General features: G+C 46.9%; 1 protein-coding gene across 3 annotated transcripts in view; it reads right to left on the bottom strand.

Moving 5' to 3' along the window:
• Positions 1-18,863, bottom strand: part of LOC138977060 (protein HGH1 homolog) — a 68,231-nt gene that overhangs the window by 29,393 nt on the left and 19,975 nt on the right. For all 3 annotated transcript variants that reach the window (XM_070349975.1, XM_070349974.1, XM_070349973.1), the window contains exon 3: positions 6,755-6,945. In XM_070349975.1, coding sequence (XP_070206076.1) covers positions 6,755-6,945 — 191 coding nt within the window. The remainder of the gene's footprint in view (positions 1-6,754; positions 6,946-18,863) is intronic.

The raw sequence follows: 18,863 nt of genomic DNA on the forward strand, positions 1-18,863 counted from the left end.
CCCGTGACTCTTTCCCCCTTGTGAATTTTTAGCAATGTTTTTTATATCAATTGATGATCACGTGAGAAGACACAAACATTTCCACCCCTTTACAAATTGGTCGCACGTTTGTATTATCACGTGAGAAGTGAGCAGTGTTTAAGACACAAACATTTCCACCCCTTTACAAATTATTCGTACATTTGTATTTTCACGTGAGAAGTGAGCAGTGTTAGCCACTGTAAGTGAAATCTGTGAATGTGTGAATGATAAATCTGCGATATCAGTATCCGTGACTGTCAACTTGATTGCCACTATTCTGCAAAATGGATCAACAAAGAGAGGCCGATTTCAAAACAACAGAGAGAGGAGCAAGATGCGTTGTTGACAAGAAATACATATATATATTTAAAACAGAAGGATTTGGCAGGTGGAAAGCAAAGCTGGGAGTGTGAGAGAAGAAAGATGGGCGGTTGCAAGGCCAAGATCCATTTGTTTGAGACAATGGTGCAGAAGGAAGTCAATGAACACAACCATCTTCCTGAGTCAAACAGAGAAGAAATTATGGCAGTGAGGAGTTCACTGAGGCGCCGAGCTGAAGAAACGGAGGAACCGCCTCAAAGACTTCTTTCGACGGCATTGTCTGGCTTGTCACAGGGGGCAGCGACACAAATGACATCTGTGGCTCACGTGAGACGAGCAATTAGGCGAAACAGGTAAACACATATATCTCTCTCTCTCTCTCGCTCTTTCTTTCTCTCTCTCTTTTATTCACTCTCTCTCTCCAACTTTATCTCCCTCTCCTCTCTCTAAGGTATTTAAATGTTATTTTCATGCAAAAAGGTGCTCTCTATCTCTCTCTTTCTTACTCTCTCCAACTCTCTCTCTCTTTCAACTCTCTTTTATTTTCTTTATCTCTCTTTTATTCTTACTCTCTCCAACTCTCTCTCTCTCCAACTTTATCTCCCTCTCCTCTCTCTAAGGTAATTAAATGTTATTTTCATGCAAAAAGGTGCTCTCTCTCTCTTTCTTACTCTCGCCAACTCTCTCTCTCTCTCTTTCAACTCTCTCTTTTATTTTCTTTATCTCTCTCTCTCTCTTTTATTCTTACTCTCTCCAACTCTCTCTCTTTCAACTCTCTTATTTTCGTTATCTCTCTCTCTCTCTTATTCTCCAACTCTCTCTCTTTCAACTCTCTCTCTTTTATTTTCTTTATCTCTCTCTCTCTTTTATTCTTACTCTCTCCAACTCTCTCCAACTCTCTCTCTCTCTCTCAACTCTCTCTTATTTTCTTTATATCTCTCTCTCTTATTCTCCAACTCTCTCTCTTTCAACTCTCTCTTTTATTTTCTTTATCTCTCTCTCTCTTTTATTCTTACTCTCTCCAACTCTCTCTCTCTCTCTCTCTCAACTCTCTCTTATTTTCTTTATCTCTCTCTCTCTCTTTTATTCTTACTCTCTCCAACTCTCTCTCTTTCAACTCTCTCTCTTTTATTTTCAGGCAAAAAGTTGGTGGTGCGCTACCGATTCCAAGGTCAAGAGCCGAGATCGAAATACCACAGCGCTACTTAGAGACAACCCACGGAGAACAATTCCTTGCATTTGACAGTGCCGATGGAGTGGACAGAATGTTGTTGTTTGCAACCAGTGATGGACTGCGATATATGTCCTCCTCAAAGCACTGGTTCTGTGATGGCACCTTCAAAACAGCCCCAGAACAGTTCTTCCAGCTTTACACAATGCATGCCATGTACGACGGTTCAATCACTCCATGCGTCTTTGTACTTTTGCCGAACAAATGTCAGGTGACATACGTGAAAATGTTAGAAAAACTGAGTGAATTGCTTCCGAATGCCGAGGTGGAATCGGTAATGATCGACTTCGAGTTGGCAACGAAGAACGCTTTCAATCAAGTGTTCCCCGATTGTGCTGTGAAAGGATGTTTTTTTCATTTTGCGCAGAGTATCTATCGCAAGGTACAGTCGCTTGGCTATGCTACTGATTACATGGAGGACGAAGAGTTCTCTATATCTGTCCGCAAGTTGGCTGCCCTCGCATTTGTACCTACACCAGAACTTTCAGTGTGTTATGACCATCTTCAAGAAACCATCGCAGATGATCGATTTCAACAAGTGGCAGATTATCTCGAAGACACGTACATAGGTCGGCGGGTGGGAAGAAACGCAAGGAGACGAAACCCGCTGTTCCCATCTGAAATGTGGAACCAGTACGAAAGAACTGATGACGATATGCCAAGGACAAATAACCACTGTGAGGGATGGCACAGAAGATTCCAGTCAAACGTTGGAGCGCATCACCCCAACTTCTGGAAGTTCCTGGAAGTTCTCAGAAGAGAGGAAGCAGCTGGCCGAGCAGAGATTGCTCAACACATCGCTGGTCATCCTCCACCACCCAAAAGAAGGAAATACAAAGACTCTAACATTTTGCGGCTCGTTCGGTCATATGACAACAGAAACCTTGACACATACCTACTCGGAATTGCACACAATGTTTTCTTTTAGACGCTTCTAGATGTGAACGTAGCAGAGATTGCTCAACACGTCGCTCGTCATCCTCCGCCACACACAAGAAGGAAATACCAAGACTCTAACCAGCGCATTTCGCGGCATACAGTGTTTTCTTTTAGACTATTTTAGACTCTTTTAGATGTGTATGTATGTGAATGTACGTGTTTTAAACCAAAGCTGCTGAATTAAAAGTAGGAACCACACATGTGTAAGAATACACATTTTATTTATCCAATTTATAAAAAAAATTAAGCATTAAGCATTAACAAAAAAATTAAAATAGAAATAATAATATATTTTATTATAACGGAAAGAGTCAAGGGGGAAAAGTGCCCCAGGGGGGAAAAGTCACGGGGGGAAAAAGTCTCAGGGGGAAAATGTCACGGGGGGAAAAAATCTGGGTGGAAGAATTCGGGGGGATAAAGTCAGGGGGGAAAAAATCCAGGGGAAAAGTGTCCTAGAATCGTCAATTACAGCCTGGCATCTCCTTGGCATGGAAGCAATGAGTCTTCGCAAAATCTGTTGGGGAATGTTGTCCCACTCTTGCTGTAAGGCCTGGAAGAGTTGTCTCCTGTTGGGAGGGGCGTTAACTCTCGCATTGAGCCTTCTTCCCAGTTCATCCCATGCGTGTTCAATTGGGTTCAAATCTGGGGAGAGAGAGGACCAGGGCAGAGTGTTCACGTTGTTGGCGGCCAGGAAGTTTGTGGTGAGTCTGGCGGTGTGGGGTCTGGCGTTATCATGCTAGAACTGAGCCCGTGGCGCGGCCAGGAGGGGCAGGGAGTGTGGCTGCAGAATGTCCTGCACGTAGTGCTGGGCGTTCAGGCGGCCTGGAACTTCCACAAGCTGGCTCCTGCGAGTGTTAGTGATGGCCCCCCACACCATCACGCCCCCACCACCATGAGGAGGCGCCTCATCTACGCACTGCTGGTGGTAGCGCTCTCCTTGCCTCCTGTACACCCTCCTCCTGCTGTCGTTATGTTGCAGGAGGAAATAAGACTCATCGCTGAAGACAACGTTGTGCCAGTTGTTGGCAAGGGTCCACTGGAGGTGCTGGTTCGCCCACTGCATCCTGGCCTGACAATGGCTGCAAGTCAGGACGTTGCCCCGGAGTGGCCTGTAAGCGTGTAGACCAGTTGTATGCAGGCGGTTCTGGACTGTCTGTACGGAGATGCGGCGGCCACCAGACAGTGCCCTAGCGGTCACCGAGGCTGACTCAACCGATGCCTGAGATGGGTGACCCGGATGTAGCGCTCTTGTGCCTGTGTCGTCACTCTAGGTCGTCCTGACCTTGGCGCGGGAGCTGACGACCCAGTTTGTTGAAAACGGTGCCAGAGGCGAGAGATGGTGCTCTGGGACACCCACAGGGCTCTGGCAACCGGCTCTGGCCTGCTTGAAGGCGGCCAAGGGCGTTCTCTCGTACTGAAGCGTTGAGTTGTGACATTTTTCATTTCCTCAGGGAATGGCCGCATCAGTCAGAATTGCTTTGCTTTTTATTGCCCAAGTTGGCACATGAGCTCAGCTAACCTTACACGAAATTTCGAGTGAAATCTCCAAAAAACGTGCGGTACAAGAGCACAAAACAACAAAATGGGCGTTTTGGCCTCAAAATGCACATCTTGCATGTGCGCGGTGAATTTTGCTCACTCAATTGACTATCGGGTTCAACTGAACTGCAAAAGCTAGTTTCGAGGCGTTCCAATCAGAATGTTTGTCTGGAACTTAGAACTATTCACCTATGCGATACTTTTTTTGCACAGTATATATAACCGCGCATTAATCGATCGCTTGCGCAGGTTGACTGAAGTGGATTCGATCAAACTTTCGCAAAAAAACTCCTCTTTTCTTTGAATAACTGAAGAAAGGAAAGAGGTTACACACCTCGTCTCAGTGATTATTAAAAATAATGGTCTCAGTTCGCGGTCATGAAAAAGCTCGCTGAAGCTCGCATTTTTCATGATCTGCTAACTTCGACCATTATTTTTAATAATCACTGAGACTCGCATAGGTGTCAACCTATACGGTTTGGCCGTATTGCTGTACGGGAAAAATGCATTTTTTACCCAATACGGTGTATAGGAAAATCTATACGGGCAAAAGAAGAATATACGGCGAAAAGAAAAAATTACAGCAAAGTTAAAATGAATGATAACAATGGAGATTGAGAGACAACGATCGACGCTTTCATGCAGACGACTCTCAAACGTTGTCATTGCGCATACTCAGACTCTTTTTCCACTTGACTTCCTATAAATCACTTCCGGTTTCCGGTACATTCTATCAAGCGTCGATCAACAAGCATGGCATCGCAAAGTTATCCTCCAGCTAAAAAGCTGAAAACTACATCGCAAAGTGGATCCGGACGACATCTTAAAGAGTGGGAGAGCCCAATTTTTAACAACGGTGCATACGCTGGATGGATTAAATCTTCATCAGAAGGCCCAGACTACTCGTTTTGTGTCCCATGCAGGAAACATGTGAAAGTGCGTGCCTCTGGATTTTACGACCTGAAGAGCCATTTTTCAACACGTGGGCACAATACAATTTTATAAGGTCTTGAGCTGTCTAATACGGTTTTGGAAGGCCTCATATAAGGGCAACACCAATGATAGGTTGACACCTATGGACTCTGCATGTAACTTCTACTTATCCCCCCCTCTGCTTCTTTCTCTCTGTAAACTTGTAGGGCTAGTTATTTTTCGGTAACTTACCCAACAACCAAAATCACTTACCCAACAACGGGCCTGAATCCTCGATAGCTCATGGGTAGAGACTGTACACATTGTGGATCTACTTTTTGCGACTCAAAAGTTCAGAACACTCTAATGTACAAAATATACATTTCTGGAGCAAACAATACAACCATACCGTATTTAAACCAGCAACTACAGACTTGAACACATGAATCTCCATATAAAATCCATGAGTTTGGTTGTTTTCTGAATTCAGATCTGCCGTGCACAATCGTTTATCGCTAGCAAGATTCCAAGGAAAAGTAACTCTCATACTTTGTCCAGCGACACGAGTAGTTCCCCTTCCAGATTTCGGCTGCACCGACAAGACTGCAATCCGACGGTCAGTTTTCAACAATATTTCATTTTATAAACAGATCACACGCAATCAATTGCAAACATTTAATCAACGTAAAGAACATGCAGCGGTTTCATACACTATTTTGCCCCAGAAAACTGAACTTCATACAGTTTTTAACGTTGGAACACGGGTGCAAAACTTAGTCTCCTAGTCACATTCGAGGAAAGAACATTTCCTGAGCGATACCAAAACATGAACAGAACACACACTATCTGCCTTTACCGCCACAGCAGAATGACAACATAACTGTGTACTTGATTTTAGTTCAAAACATGGAAACTGACAAGAAGTGTTAACAAAATTGAATGATTTGCACGGAACTATACAACCGCGCATTAATCGATCGCCTGCGCAGGTAGACTGGTTGGGTGAATATGATTCGATCAAACTTTCGCACAAAAATTCCTCTTTTCTTTGAATAACTGAAGAAAGGAGGAATAAAGAGGTTACATACCTCGTCTCAGTGATTATCAAAAATAATGGTCTCAGTTCGCGGTCATGAAAAAGCTCGCTGAAGCTCGCATTTTTCATGATCCGCTAACTTCGACCATTATTTTTAATAATCACTGAGACTCGGCATGTAACCTCTACATCTTGCACACGTTTGCTTTAGTAGTGGCAAAGAAGTGACATCACAACATCATCACCAATACTCTAGCCAAGACTCAGCTGTGACCAAATCAGACAATGACATCATAGCTTGATGAGCTCACAACTTGTATGGCTTGGTAGCTCAGTGGATATTTTCAAGAATGAAAATCTTCTACAGCAAACATTTTCATGCTGTGACTCTGAAATTTGAAAAAACAAGCTAAATTATGGTCATGTCTGCTGATTATCAACACCTACAACTGTGGGAAATTTTCAGGCTTTTGCTCCCAAAATATCCGAGAAAACCTCAACTAAAAGGTTTTATGAACATGACCCCAAAATTTGACAAGGGTCAACCAAACTGAGGTCAATTTGGCAGATTATAAAACTCTTGAAGTGTGCAAAGTTTCAAAGCACTAGCTTCAAAAACACCCGAGATAACTTTAACGTTAAGTTTTTATGAATTGAACACGACCCTGCTGTGAAATGTTCCTTGCCTCATAACAGAAAAAAATCAAGATCCCATGGTTTGTTTCAAATACCAATGAGATCATGGCCCAACATACCTTGTGGACTGCCTGGATCAATATGCCTCGCATTTCTGGGTCAGCCTCACGTTGCTTGGTGTCAGGCAAGTACTGCAGGTCTGGTGGCAGTCGCTCCATGTCATCCTCATCAAACTCGTCTGGTCCAGCTAGAGGCATCAGTAAGCGGGGCAGCAAGTCCACTGCTTCACTCAGCAGCCATTCATGAAAATCTGAAAAGCATCCAACATGGACAGTACTGCTTGACTTCTCTTTTGTTTTTGGTGGGATTGGGGAGATTATTACCGTAAAATCCCTAGCAAACGCCCACCTCCTACTTTCGGCCAAATGTTGTGCAGAGGGGTCACTACCTAGCAAACGCCCACCCCGGTTTTTTGTTTTTTAAATTTAAGCCTCCATTATCTACGATTTGTGCACACTGTTCAATGGTTTGCCTTTTTTTGTTGGGGGGGGGGGGGGGGGGGGGGGGGAGGAGGGGATACAATTACGTCATGTCTTTCAGTGACGTCGTTCAGTGACGTCTTTTATTGAGTGTTTAACACTTCTCTCGTTGACAAGCACTTCCTTTTTACATTTAGTCAAGTTTTGACTAAATGTTTTAACGTAGAGGGGGGAATCGAGACGAGGGTCGTGGTGTATGTGTGTGTGTGTGTGTGTGTGTGTGTGTGTCTGTCTGTGTGTGTGTGTAGAGCGATTCAGACCAAACTACTGGACCGATCTTTATGAAATTTGACATGAGAGTTCCTGGGAATGATATCCCCGGACGTTTTTTTCTTTTTTTCGATAAATACCTTGGATGACGTCATATCCGGCTTTTTGTAAAAGTTGAGGTGGCACTGTCACACCCTCATTTTTCAATCAAATTGATTGAAATTTTGGCCCAGCAATCTTCGACGAAGGCCGGACTTTGGTATTGCATTTCAGCTTGGTGGCTTAAAAATTAATTAATGACTTTGGTCATTAAAAATCTGAAAATTGTAAAAAAAAAAATATTTTAAAACGATCCAAATTTACGTTTATCTTATTCTTCATCATTTTCTGATTCCAAAAACATATAAATATGTTATATTCGGATTAAAAACAAGCTCTGAAAATTAAAAATATAAAAATTATTATCAAAATAAAATTTCCGAAATCGATTTAAAAACAATTTTATCTTATTCCTTGTGGGTTCCTGATTCCAAAAACATATAGATGTGATATGTTTGGATTAAAAACACGCTCAGAAAATTAAAAAGAATAGAGATAAAGAAAAGCGTGCTATCCTTCTCAGCGCAACTACTACCCCGCTCTTCTTGTCAATTTCACTGCCTGTGCATCGAGCGGTGGACTGACGATGCTACGAGTATACGCTCTTGCTGTAAAAATGCAGTGAGTTCAGTTTCATTCTGTTAATTCGACAGCTTGACTAAAAGTTGTAATTTCGCCTTACGCGACTTGTTAAGCCTATGTTCAGCCATGCCGAAGCACAAATAATATACAGTGACATACAAACTGAAAGCCCTGAGATATCTTGAAAACGAAGCTGCAGGCAATGTTTCGGGATGTGCCCGCGAGTTTTCTTTTGACAGAAATAAGAATGAGAGAGTGGAGGGAACACAGAAACATATTAGAACAGCAATACGGGAAAGAAAAGGAAAAATGAAGAAGTTGAACAAGTTGTGATGGAATACTTGGAAGAGGGTCTCCAAACAAGAGAAGAAACTGTGTTTGTGCTGACGTTATTCTGAGAATGAGAAAAATCAAGGTCACTTGTGTTCTTATTTTTTCTTTCACATAACGTTGATCTTTATTTGCGTAAACAAACGGTGTGTTTATTTTTTTATTAAAATTGCATAAATCACATGGTTGTAAAACTTTTTTTTCTCTTGAAAATGGGATGACACTTTATCTTGCAAAGGGGTGTATACCTAGCAAACGCCCACCCCCTACTTTTACCCGAAATATGTGCGGAGGGGGGGGAGGGGGGGGGGGGGGGGGGGGGGGGGGGGGGTTATGCTAGGGATTTTACAGTACATGTGTAATATATTCGAAAATTTTTATAATAAATTTTCATTTGATTAATATACTTATCCGAATCACATATAAGCATTGACACAGTCTGAGATGCTACAGGTCTGAAATACGCTCTTCCCGTCAAACTTTAAGGGAAGCAACCCCACAAAAAAGTGCTGCCTCAGTGCGCTAGTCCATGGGGGTTATCTCCCCTATGGTGGGTGTGACATCACTGCCGCTGGACAGCACGTGGTCTAGTCATACGACTTTATAGAATATATAGAAACTATAAAACGGGGTTGGTGGGAGGGAATTAACTATGTAATTCGGGTAAGTATATTAATCAAATGAAAATTTATTATTAAAATTTTCGATTAAATTACATATTCTTACTCCGAATCACATATAAGCAGATAGCTTCAACAAGGTGGTGGGGAATCCAGCTTACTATTATGATCTGGAAAGGACCTGTCCCACTGCCACCATGGCAGGAAGAGAACGGGAGCCGTCCTGCCTGACACCGGCGATGTCTCTCAGGCAGTAATTTAAGAAAACATCACCCGATTTCCAGTAAGCTGTGCCCAGCACATCATCAAGTCTTCCAGAGCAAAGGACTGCCAATGATAAAGCCCAAGCCCTGGACACATGATTCGATTTTTGTTGCTTTTTGGGTCCAAATCAGGACCCCACAAGTTAAACATTACACATATTTAAATGAAGCCAATTTCAATAAGCAAAACCTGGACACATGAACTCGAGCGGTATCGAGAGGAAGGACAGGCTGCCCCCCCCCCCCCCCCCTTTTTTGTTGCGACTCCACTCGTAGGACTGCTTTATGAGTGAGGAAACCCACCGTGTCAATTTTGAAATGTCTTTTTCTCTTTTGGTGTTCAAAGAGATGAATAAGAGTTTTTGTTTAGCGGACTTTACTGGCTGCGTGCGTGCCAGGTTTCTTTCTTTCTTTCTTTCTTTATTTGGTGTTTAACGTCGTTTTCAACCATGAAGGTTATATCGCGACGGGGAAAGGGGGGAGATGGGATAGAGCCACTTGTCAATTGTTTCTTGTTCACAAAAGCACTAATCAAAAATTTGCTCTTGGGGCTTGCAACGTAGTACAATGTATTACCTTACCAGGGGAATGCAAGTTTCCAGTACAAAGGACTTAACATTTCTTACATACTGCTTGACTAAAATCTTTACAAAAATTGACTATATTCTATACAAGAAACACTTAACAAGGGTAAAAAGAGAAACAGAATCCGTTAGTCGCCTCTTACGAAATGCTGTGCCAGGTTTGATTTGATTTGATTTTTGTTGCTTTTTGGGTCCAGTGGACCATATACACTACTCAAAAGAATTCAAGGGCCAGTGTCATTTTTGACATGGTTTGAAAAATAAAGTGCAGACTGAACAAAATGTGTTTTTTTGCCAAATAAGCAACAAACAGTGTTACGCAATGTTCAAGACAACGTGTTTCTGAAAAGGGTTCAGATGAGCGTTTATTCAAAGTGCTACACGGGGCCACAAAAGAAACGCAAAATTTACGTGAAAATGCCAACTTTTCAAACGCGTCTAGCTGACGCAGCACACCTGCGCAGACTGAAAACTGCAATGCACGTGAAAGCCGTAGCTTTTGTGAGCAGACGTCAACCAGTTTTTCAGACCAACGGGTATTTAAGGCCACGTTTCTTCAGCATTTTTAACCATGCCCCCAAGACGCCGACTGAGTGATGCTGCCAGAGGGATGGCCGTGGCCTGGCTCCAGGCGACTGCAAGTGACACATTCTGTCATACAGAGGCTGAGAGATCGCTTCAACAACACCCACCACATGGTCCATTCCTTAACGTGGTGTGGTGGTTTGCGTGTCTCGGTGACCCTAAGAGCTATGCCAGCGGGAGTGTAAACTCCTGGAAGGGCTTCCCAAGCTGGACAGGTCGAAAGGTAGAGGCCAGACTAATATGGACCAACCTTGTGCTCACAGGGCAGGTCCTTGGGCCATGAGCTAAGGGTGAGGTAACCCTGACAGAAACCTCGAGTGCTGAAGACGTATGTGTTGGGCCGCACGGCGCACTCCAACAAACCACAACATTATGACACTTGGAGACAGAATTGACAGTAATGGTGCTCGCCCTGTGAGGATCCACCAGGCAGGTGCAGCGCCGGGCTCCGCGCCACAAAGGAGTCCACCCTCAGCTACTGGAGGTCCCTTCATCTTGTCTTGTGGAGCCAGGGGACGAGAAAGGACGAGACTGTAGGAACCACCAGGTGCTGAGAGAGGAAATCTGGCCATTGCCGGAGTCCCTGCACAACAAGCTGTACGGGCCAGTGGCTGCGCTGCAGAGGACCACTAATTATATCTCAAGATCTGGACTCCAAGTGTGATCGGCGATCGAAAAGAAGAAGAAGCTTCAACAACACCGGAAGTGTGCAAGAACCAAGGGGGGCTGCGCGCACACGAATGACGACATGGAGAGAAGACCACTACGTCATCGTGTCAGCCCTGCGTAACAGAACCGCCACTGCAAACACGCTCAGGGGGCAAGTGCGAACAGCCACCAACATCCTGGTCAGTGACCAAACTGTTCGCAACCGTCTGCACGAGGTGAACATGCGATCAAGGCGGCGAGCGGTACGACCTCCACTCACTAGGGCTCATCGTGCAGCTCGTCTGGCCTGGACCCGGCGTCATCTGGCCTGGACAAGGCAGCAGTGGTCCAGGGAGCTCTTCTCCGACGAGTCTCGCTACACGCTGTCCTTCAACGACGGCCGAATTCGCGTCTGGAGACGTCCTAGAGAGCGCTTCAGCAACGCTACCGTTCTGGAGCACAACAGACATGGTGGCGGCTCCCTGATGGTGTGGGGTGGATTCAGTCTTCACCACAGGACACCCCTACACCGTGTCCAAGGCAACCTGACTGGCATCGCGTACAGGGATGACATTCTGCGTCCCATAGCCACACCAGTCCTTCAGGCCATCGGACCAGGTGCCACACTGCAAGACGACAACGCGCCTGCACATGGAGCTCGGGTCGTCAATAACTTTCTGCAGCAGCAGCAAGTTATCAGGATGGACTGGCCCTCCCGTTCGCCCGATCTGAACCCAATCGAGCACATTTGGGATGTCCTGGGGCGACTGATTCGAGCGAATCATTCTCCTCCACCAAACCTCAACGTCCTGTTCCACACTCTGCAGCAGGAGTGGCAGGCGATCCCTCAGAACACTCTTCAGACATTGGTCAGGTCCATGCGTCAGCGTTGCCTCGACTGCATCAATGCCAATGGAGGTCACACTCGTTATTGACTCTTGTGATTCCAATTGCTCTCTGTTCTGAATTTTGAAAATGGGGGTATGTCCATTCAAATGAAATTTTCTCGATGAATAATTCGTGTTGGTTAATGAAATTGTAACCGATCGAACAACAAGTGAATAAATTAAACTTCTGATATATGTTTTCTGTTGTTTGTCTTAATTGCTTTGAATGGGGAATGACCAACTGAGTGACCCTTGAATTCTTTTGAGTAGTGTAGGCCAAATCAGGACCCCACAAGTTTAACATTACACATATTTAAATTAAACCAGTCAAGGGCTCGGACCGGGCAATTAACTAAATCAGGATCTCCTGGCGCTAAGATACGGCTGAGAGGCTTGATTTTAACAACCAGCAAAGGCTGATCCGGTCTCTGCTTTTTTGCTAGAAAATCAGGACGAAAACGGAGAGAGACTGAGCCATTTGACTCGTGTGTAATGTCCTCCGGGCATCCGGAAAGGGCATGCATTTCACTGCCTCTGCGTGCTGTTGCTAATTACAGGAGGAAAAGAGCCTTGCGCGTTAGACTGGGGAGGCTCGCAGCCTGAAGTGGTTCAAAATCTGCTGAACGCAAGTATTCCAGAACCACAAAGAGATCCCATTTAGGGACAGGTGTGCGGGACCTGACTTCCTTAAGGGCAGCTGATCCCGATAATGACACCCGAGATGACGCCGTTTACGTCTATGGACCGGCCTATTTGCCTCAAAGTAGAGGCAATAGCGGACCGCCTAACTCTGAGGGAAGAAGCCGAAGCGCCCTGAGAGGACAAAAAAAGAGAGGTGATTGGCTACGTGGATAGACCGTGGCGAGATCGCACTTAACCTGTGATCGAGACACCACTTGGACCAGGCTGTCCAATGAGACACATACACAGAAGAGGTGGATGCTCTGTGGGCCCGTTGTACAAGGTCAAGTGTAAGGTCAGACGCACCAGAGCGCCTCAATGCTGACCGAACAACCTCCACACGTGAAGGCTGAGTGACTGGGGCTCGTCGTGCGGGATGCCGGTCCTGGGCTGCACCACATCTCCTCATACGAGAGACAGAGGAATGGGCAGGCCGTGAGCCAGTCTCAGCAGGTCCGGAAACCAAGGCTGAGATGGCCAGAGCGGGCAACGAGAAGCAGAGACGGCCTTTCTAGGTTCGCCTTCCTTATCACTCGGCCAAGTAACGGGAAGGGGGGAAAGGCGTAGGCTTCCAGACCCGTCCAGGGAATGTCCAGAGCATTTGTCTGCCAAGCTTCCGGGTCTGGAAAGGGCGAGACGTAGATGGGTAGTCTCTTTGAGAATCTTGTTGCAAAGAGATCTACCTGTGGCTTCTGGACTAGGGACCACAGGACGCGGTTGAGACTCCCTGGCAGGTACCTTGCGGTGAGCATGATCTGGTGTTGATGACACCAGGTCAAGATTTCGCAGGTCCTGTTCGAAAGCGAGGGTGACCGGGAGCCACCCTGTTTGTTCACATAGGCTGCCACTGTCGTATTGTCTGTGAACAGACGGACGTGCTTGGCCTGAAGGAACGGGAGAAACTCCACGAGAGCCAGAGCCACTGCCTCCAGCTCTAGCAGGTTTATGTGCCAGAGCTTTTGGTGTGGTGCCCACAGGCCGGAGGTGGGCAGTGTGGGCACCCCATCTCGACAGAGACGCGTCTGTGAAGAGGTCTATGTCGGGGGGAGGCAACGCTATGAGAACGCCCTGGCAAATCCTGTCTGATTCCAACCACTGAAGCGTCATGGATTAAAACCAGTCCTGGAGAGGCATGAGGGCATTCCAGTCTGGACTGGGAGAGTCCACAAGAGGTTTCAGAGCTAGCTGGAGCGGCACCATGGACTCCATCTGCCCAAGAAGGGAGGCGAGAGTCCTGATGGGGGCCCGCCGGAGAGTCAAAGTGGAGCGGACCAGAGCTTGAAGCTTGTCCACTCTCTTCTGAGAGGGAGGAACCTTCCAGCTGATCGTATTGAATGTTATGCCCAAGTATGTGAACACTTGGGATGGCGTGAGCTCTGACTTTGACTCGTTGATCGAGAAACCCAGGGAATGGGCTTCTCAAAGGACGGTCAGGGTATGCTGCGAGCAAGCTGTCTCGCTCTGGTTCAGAATGAGCCAGTCGTCGAGATAGACTCGCAGTCTGATGCCCTGAGACCTCACCAGTGCGAAAACTGTCTGACCAACATGGTAAAAATCCATGGTGACAGGGACAGCCCAAAGGGGAGGGCTCAAAACTGGTAGACCTTGTTGCCCCAACGGAAGTGAAGCCACTTCCTGTCGGCGGGATGCATCATGATGTGAAAATCGTCGCGATATAACCTTCGTGGTTGAAAACGACGTTAAACACCAAATAAAGAAAGAAAGAATGATGTGAAAATATGCATCCGTAAGGTCTACAAAGGTCACCCAGTCTCCTGGGCGGAGAGCATCTCTGACCGAGGCTGGAGTCTCCATCTTGAACCTGATCACCCTCAAAAAAGTGTTGAGGTATGATAGGTCCAGGACCGGACGCCAGGCTCCCGAGGCTTTGGGGACGGCAAAAAGCCGACCGTAAAACCCCAGCGAACTGTGGTCGGCAACTTCCTCCACAGCTCCCTTCTGCACAAGAGCGGAGATCTCTGTCTGCAGGACTGATCTCACTTCCTGCGTAAAGGGAGGCCTGAAACGCGGCGCCCGCCTGGTTAAGGGTGCTTTGGCATCCTGCCAGAGCAGACGGAACCCACGATCTCACCACTCCCACTATCCACTGGTTGTGTATAGAGTCCAGCCAATGCGATAGTGCCCGGGAGGGGCCCCCCGCCACAACGAAAGGAGTGGGCGGGGGGCGGGGGTTGGTGGGATCGGGGGTGCTTCATTGGGGGTGAGACTTGCGGAAGTTCCCCCAGCCCCTACCAGAGGAGGATCTCTTGTTAGAGTCCCTCGAGGGAGTAAGAGAACGTTTTTGGGCGGGCTGCTTGTTCGGGCCAGAGGCCTGAGGAGGCTAAGACTGGGGAGGTTTGCTCTGCTTCAAACTTTGCAGTGAGAAGTTAGAGAACTGCTGATCCCGATTCTCCTGAATCTCCTTCCTCCTAGCGTCAAGTGCTACTTGGCCGAAGAGGGAGCCCTCAACGAAAGGGGAAGCCCTGAGGGTCGACAGAGTCGTATCCTCAGTGAACTGCGAGATTGCCAAAAACAAGTCCTTCCTGCTCCTGACAGAGTGAGCGTAGAGGAGAGGAGAGAGCCTCATCTGCTCAGCATTGACCTTGACCAAGGTCGAAAGCAGAGTAATGACTTTCTTTCTTTCTTTATTTGGTGTTTAACATCTTTTTCAACCGTTCAAGGTTATATCGCGACGGGGAAAGGGGGGAGATGGGATAGAGCCACTTGTTAATTGTTTCTTGTTCACAAAAGCACTAATCAAAAAATTGCTCCAGGGGCTTGCAACGTAGTACAATATATGACCTTACTGGGAGAATGCAAGTTTCCAGTACAAAGGACTTAACATTTCTTACATACTGCTTGACTAAAATCTTTACAAACATTGACTACTAGATGAATACCCGCTTCGCCGGGTACGGCTTCGCCGGGAAGAAGTTCAGCCAAATACCCGGCTGCGCCGGGGACCCGGCTTTGCCGGGTGTACGCCGGCAAAGCCGGCGCACTGCACAAAGGAAGGGAGATAAACGCGCAAAACACTGGAGAAGAGTAATACCCGGCTTTGCCGGGACAGTGACCTTCTAAAAATAGTATACAATATGGATTGAGCGTTGTCGACAGTGACCTAAAAATAGAAACGGGAATATGGATTGACGCCACACGAAGGAAGGGAGATAAACGCTGAAAACACTGGAGAAGATAAGGAAGAGTTACTGGGAATGGATCCAGAGAAAAACAAAAATCGGTTCAGCGCTGCGCGCTGAGAGCACGTGTTGAAATATCTCATCGAGCAGGTTGTGTCCAGGGTGTACCTGAATATGGCCACCAAATTTGAAAGAGATCCATCGAGAACTTTGGCCGTGCATCGCGGACACACACACACACACAAGTCGTATATATATATATATATAGATAGATATTCAAAACAAGAAACACTTAACAAGGGTAAAAGGAGAAACAGAATCCGTTAGTCGCCTCTTATGACATGCTGGGGAGCATCGGGTAAATTCTTCCCCCTAACCCGCGGGGGGAGAGTACAGCAGTCCCTCTCATGAACGGACACCCTTGGGCCATAGCAAAACTGTCCGTACATTGCAGGTGTCCGGTCACGGGAGGGGTGACCACACCACCCCCTCCCCCATACACTCACACAGAGACACACAAACAACAGGATTGAGTCTATGCTACCCGTCGCGATATAACCTTGAACAGTTGAAAACGACGTTAAACACCAAATAAAGAAAGAAAGAAAGTCTATGCTAATCACTTCTTGTGGCTACTAAATAATAACAATAAACTCCTAATACTTCTTTAAACGTTCTGTAAAAATGATTTGTATGAAAAGTGTTGAAAAGAAGAGATAAAATAAATCCTCAAGGCAGTGAACACACTCACCATGCACTGACATACGAAAGCAACCACACAAACACAGCACAGAGGAGCGTGTGCAGATGCTTTGGAAGAATAAGCTTGAAAACCAGTTTGAATAAATAGCAGCAGATAGAGCTGCATGTCATAATCATGTAATTTATTTTCTTCTTGTCTGGCTTTATTGACTGCATGCCGATCATGTGGCATGGCAGTGACTTTTCACTCTTCAGTTGGAAATACACTGTACATAACACAGCTCCCACTCTCCCTCACTGCGGCCTACCCCAAGCCGTGACAACTGATGCTTGGAAATTGTGTGGAAGAGTACACCTCTCTATTTCTCTCCAATGCTCTTCCTGCTGACATGCAGTGACACCGGACACCCCACAGAGTTTAGCCAGCTACCTCTCCACCCCCCCTCCCTCTCTCTCACTCCCTCCAGCCATGTACTGTTTTGGGCTGTGGCCAGAGAGGCCAGCTGCACTGTTCACTCAGAGCAAAACCAGTTGACTGTGTGGTAACTTTTGACAAAGCAAGACAACTGAAGGGTTCACAGATTAGGCAACCAACTCACTGGTCAAGGCTGAGGGGAAACAAGAGTATCTTGTCAATGAAAGAGGTTACACACAGACACACGATGCTGAGAACTGTGGCCGGTTTTTCACTCTCTTTTGCTCAGGACCTTCATCGACTGTAGTTTCTGTTGTTTACGTCCAACAGACAAGAATAAAGAGCACAGTGCAGTTTCATGTTGGCATCTTCGCATGTACTCCACTCCTGACCAAAACTACCCCCCCTCCTGATGGGTACACGTGCACTCAAGTTATCAGTGACTGTCATCACGCCATTGCGGCTGTGATCTTTGTACCAAGAGCCGGAGTGCTCTGTTATCAATTTTGTTGTGGTGAAAATTTGACGATGGTCTGTCCGTACATTGGAGGTATGACCTGCTGTTGGGACCGAAAATGAGTGTCCCCGTCCACGTTTTGCAGGTATCCGTTTAAGGGGGGGGTGGGGCAAATATAGAAGGAAAACACTCCGTGCTGAGCAAATGTGTCCGTACATGTCAGGTGTCCGCTCACGCCGGGGGCCGTACATTGCAGGGACTGCTGTAATGACATCATCCGGGTCTTGTTCTTTGCTCAAAATGAAAGGATCGAGTGAATCTGTCAAGGTCCTACAAAGGGCCCTGATGATTGTCTCGGCAATAGAGTTCAATTCCAGAGACTGGTGACCAAGCTCCTCAAAGGAGGAGAGGACGGCGTCAGGGTAAGAAACTCCCATGTTCTTTCTAACCTGCTTGGTTAAGAGAGGCTGGAGCTCCTGTGGCACCAGCAGGGGAGCCCTGGGTAGTGCGAAGGAAGAGATAAAGTTGCGAGAAACTTTGGGTAGAACGAACTTCTTATGCACTATAGGTGTAAAAGTAACAGCCTGTGCAGGAGAAGCTAACCAGGGCTTGGCCACGAGCCAACAAGAGCGGAACCGGAGTATTGGGTAGGCAGCTGCCGGCAGGCGCAGGCTTAGCCAACACCTGAGCCAGGTGGTAGGCAACTGAGGGTGACTCCTTGAACTGGAAGTAGGATTCATCCTCCTTTTTAGCCCGGAAGTCGTCCATCGCCGAAGGAGCAACCGCTGTGGAAGCATCCAAAGACGAGGCTCCCTCAGGGAAATATCTGGCCGTTACTTCCGCTGCAAGCTCGAGGGCAACCTTAAGCTTGGACGATAACCCAGAACGCGCCTGATCACCAGCTAGTGACTGAGTGTCAGAAGCCGAGACAGATGGGCAAAGACCATAGTCACAGTTGCCTGAGGCAAAAGGCTGGTCGGCATAGCCGGAAACCGGGAAGCTTTTCTTTCTTTCTTTTCTTTATTTGGTGTTTAACGTCGTTTTCAACCACGAAGGTTATATCGCGACGGAACTGGGAAGCCAACCTGCCGGAAGTCGTCCTGCATCACCTCATGCCTAGGCAGAGGAAGGTGATAAGCAGCAGAGTCAAGTCCCGGTCGAGCAACCGGAACCGGGAGTGCGCTAGTCACCGAAGCCAAAGGCTGGTGTGACTGTGGCACAGACTGCGGCCGAAAGCCGTGATGCCCGTAGGCCAGTCGTTGTTCCAAACTCTCCGTGGCACCTGAGTAACCAACAGCAGGGCTGAATATTGGCAGTCGCCCAATCGCCCCCGGCGGGTTCAAATCGCGTGGGGCGGGTTCAAAATTCCTCTGAAATCGCCCGCCGGACGGGTTCAAATTTCGCTGAAGCACACAGTCGTTAGGCAACGTAGTTAATCGGAACGGCCGGCGAACAAATATCTCTCGCGGGCGATCTCAAAATCTGT

Source organism: Littorina saxatilis, linkage group LG9, assembly GCF_037325665.1.
Source record: "Littorina saxatilis isolate snail1 linkage group LG9, US_GU_Lsax_2.0, whole genome shotgun sequence".
Lineage (NCBI taxonomy): Eukaryota > Metazoa > Mollusca > Gastropoda > Littorinimorpha > Littorinidae > Littorina > Littorina saxatilis.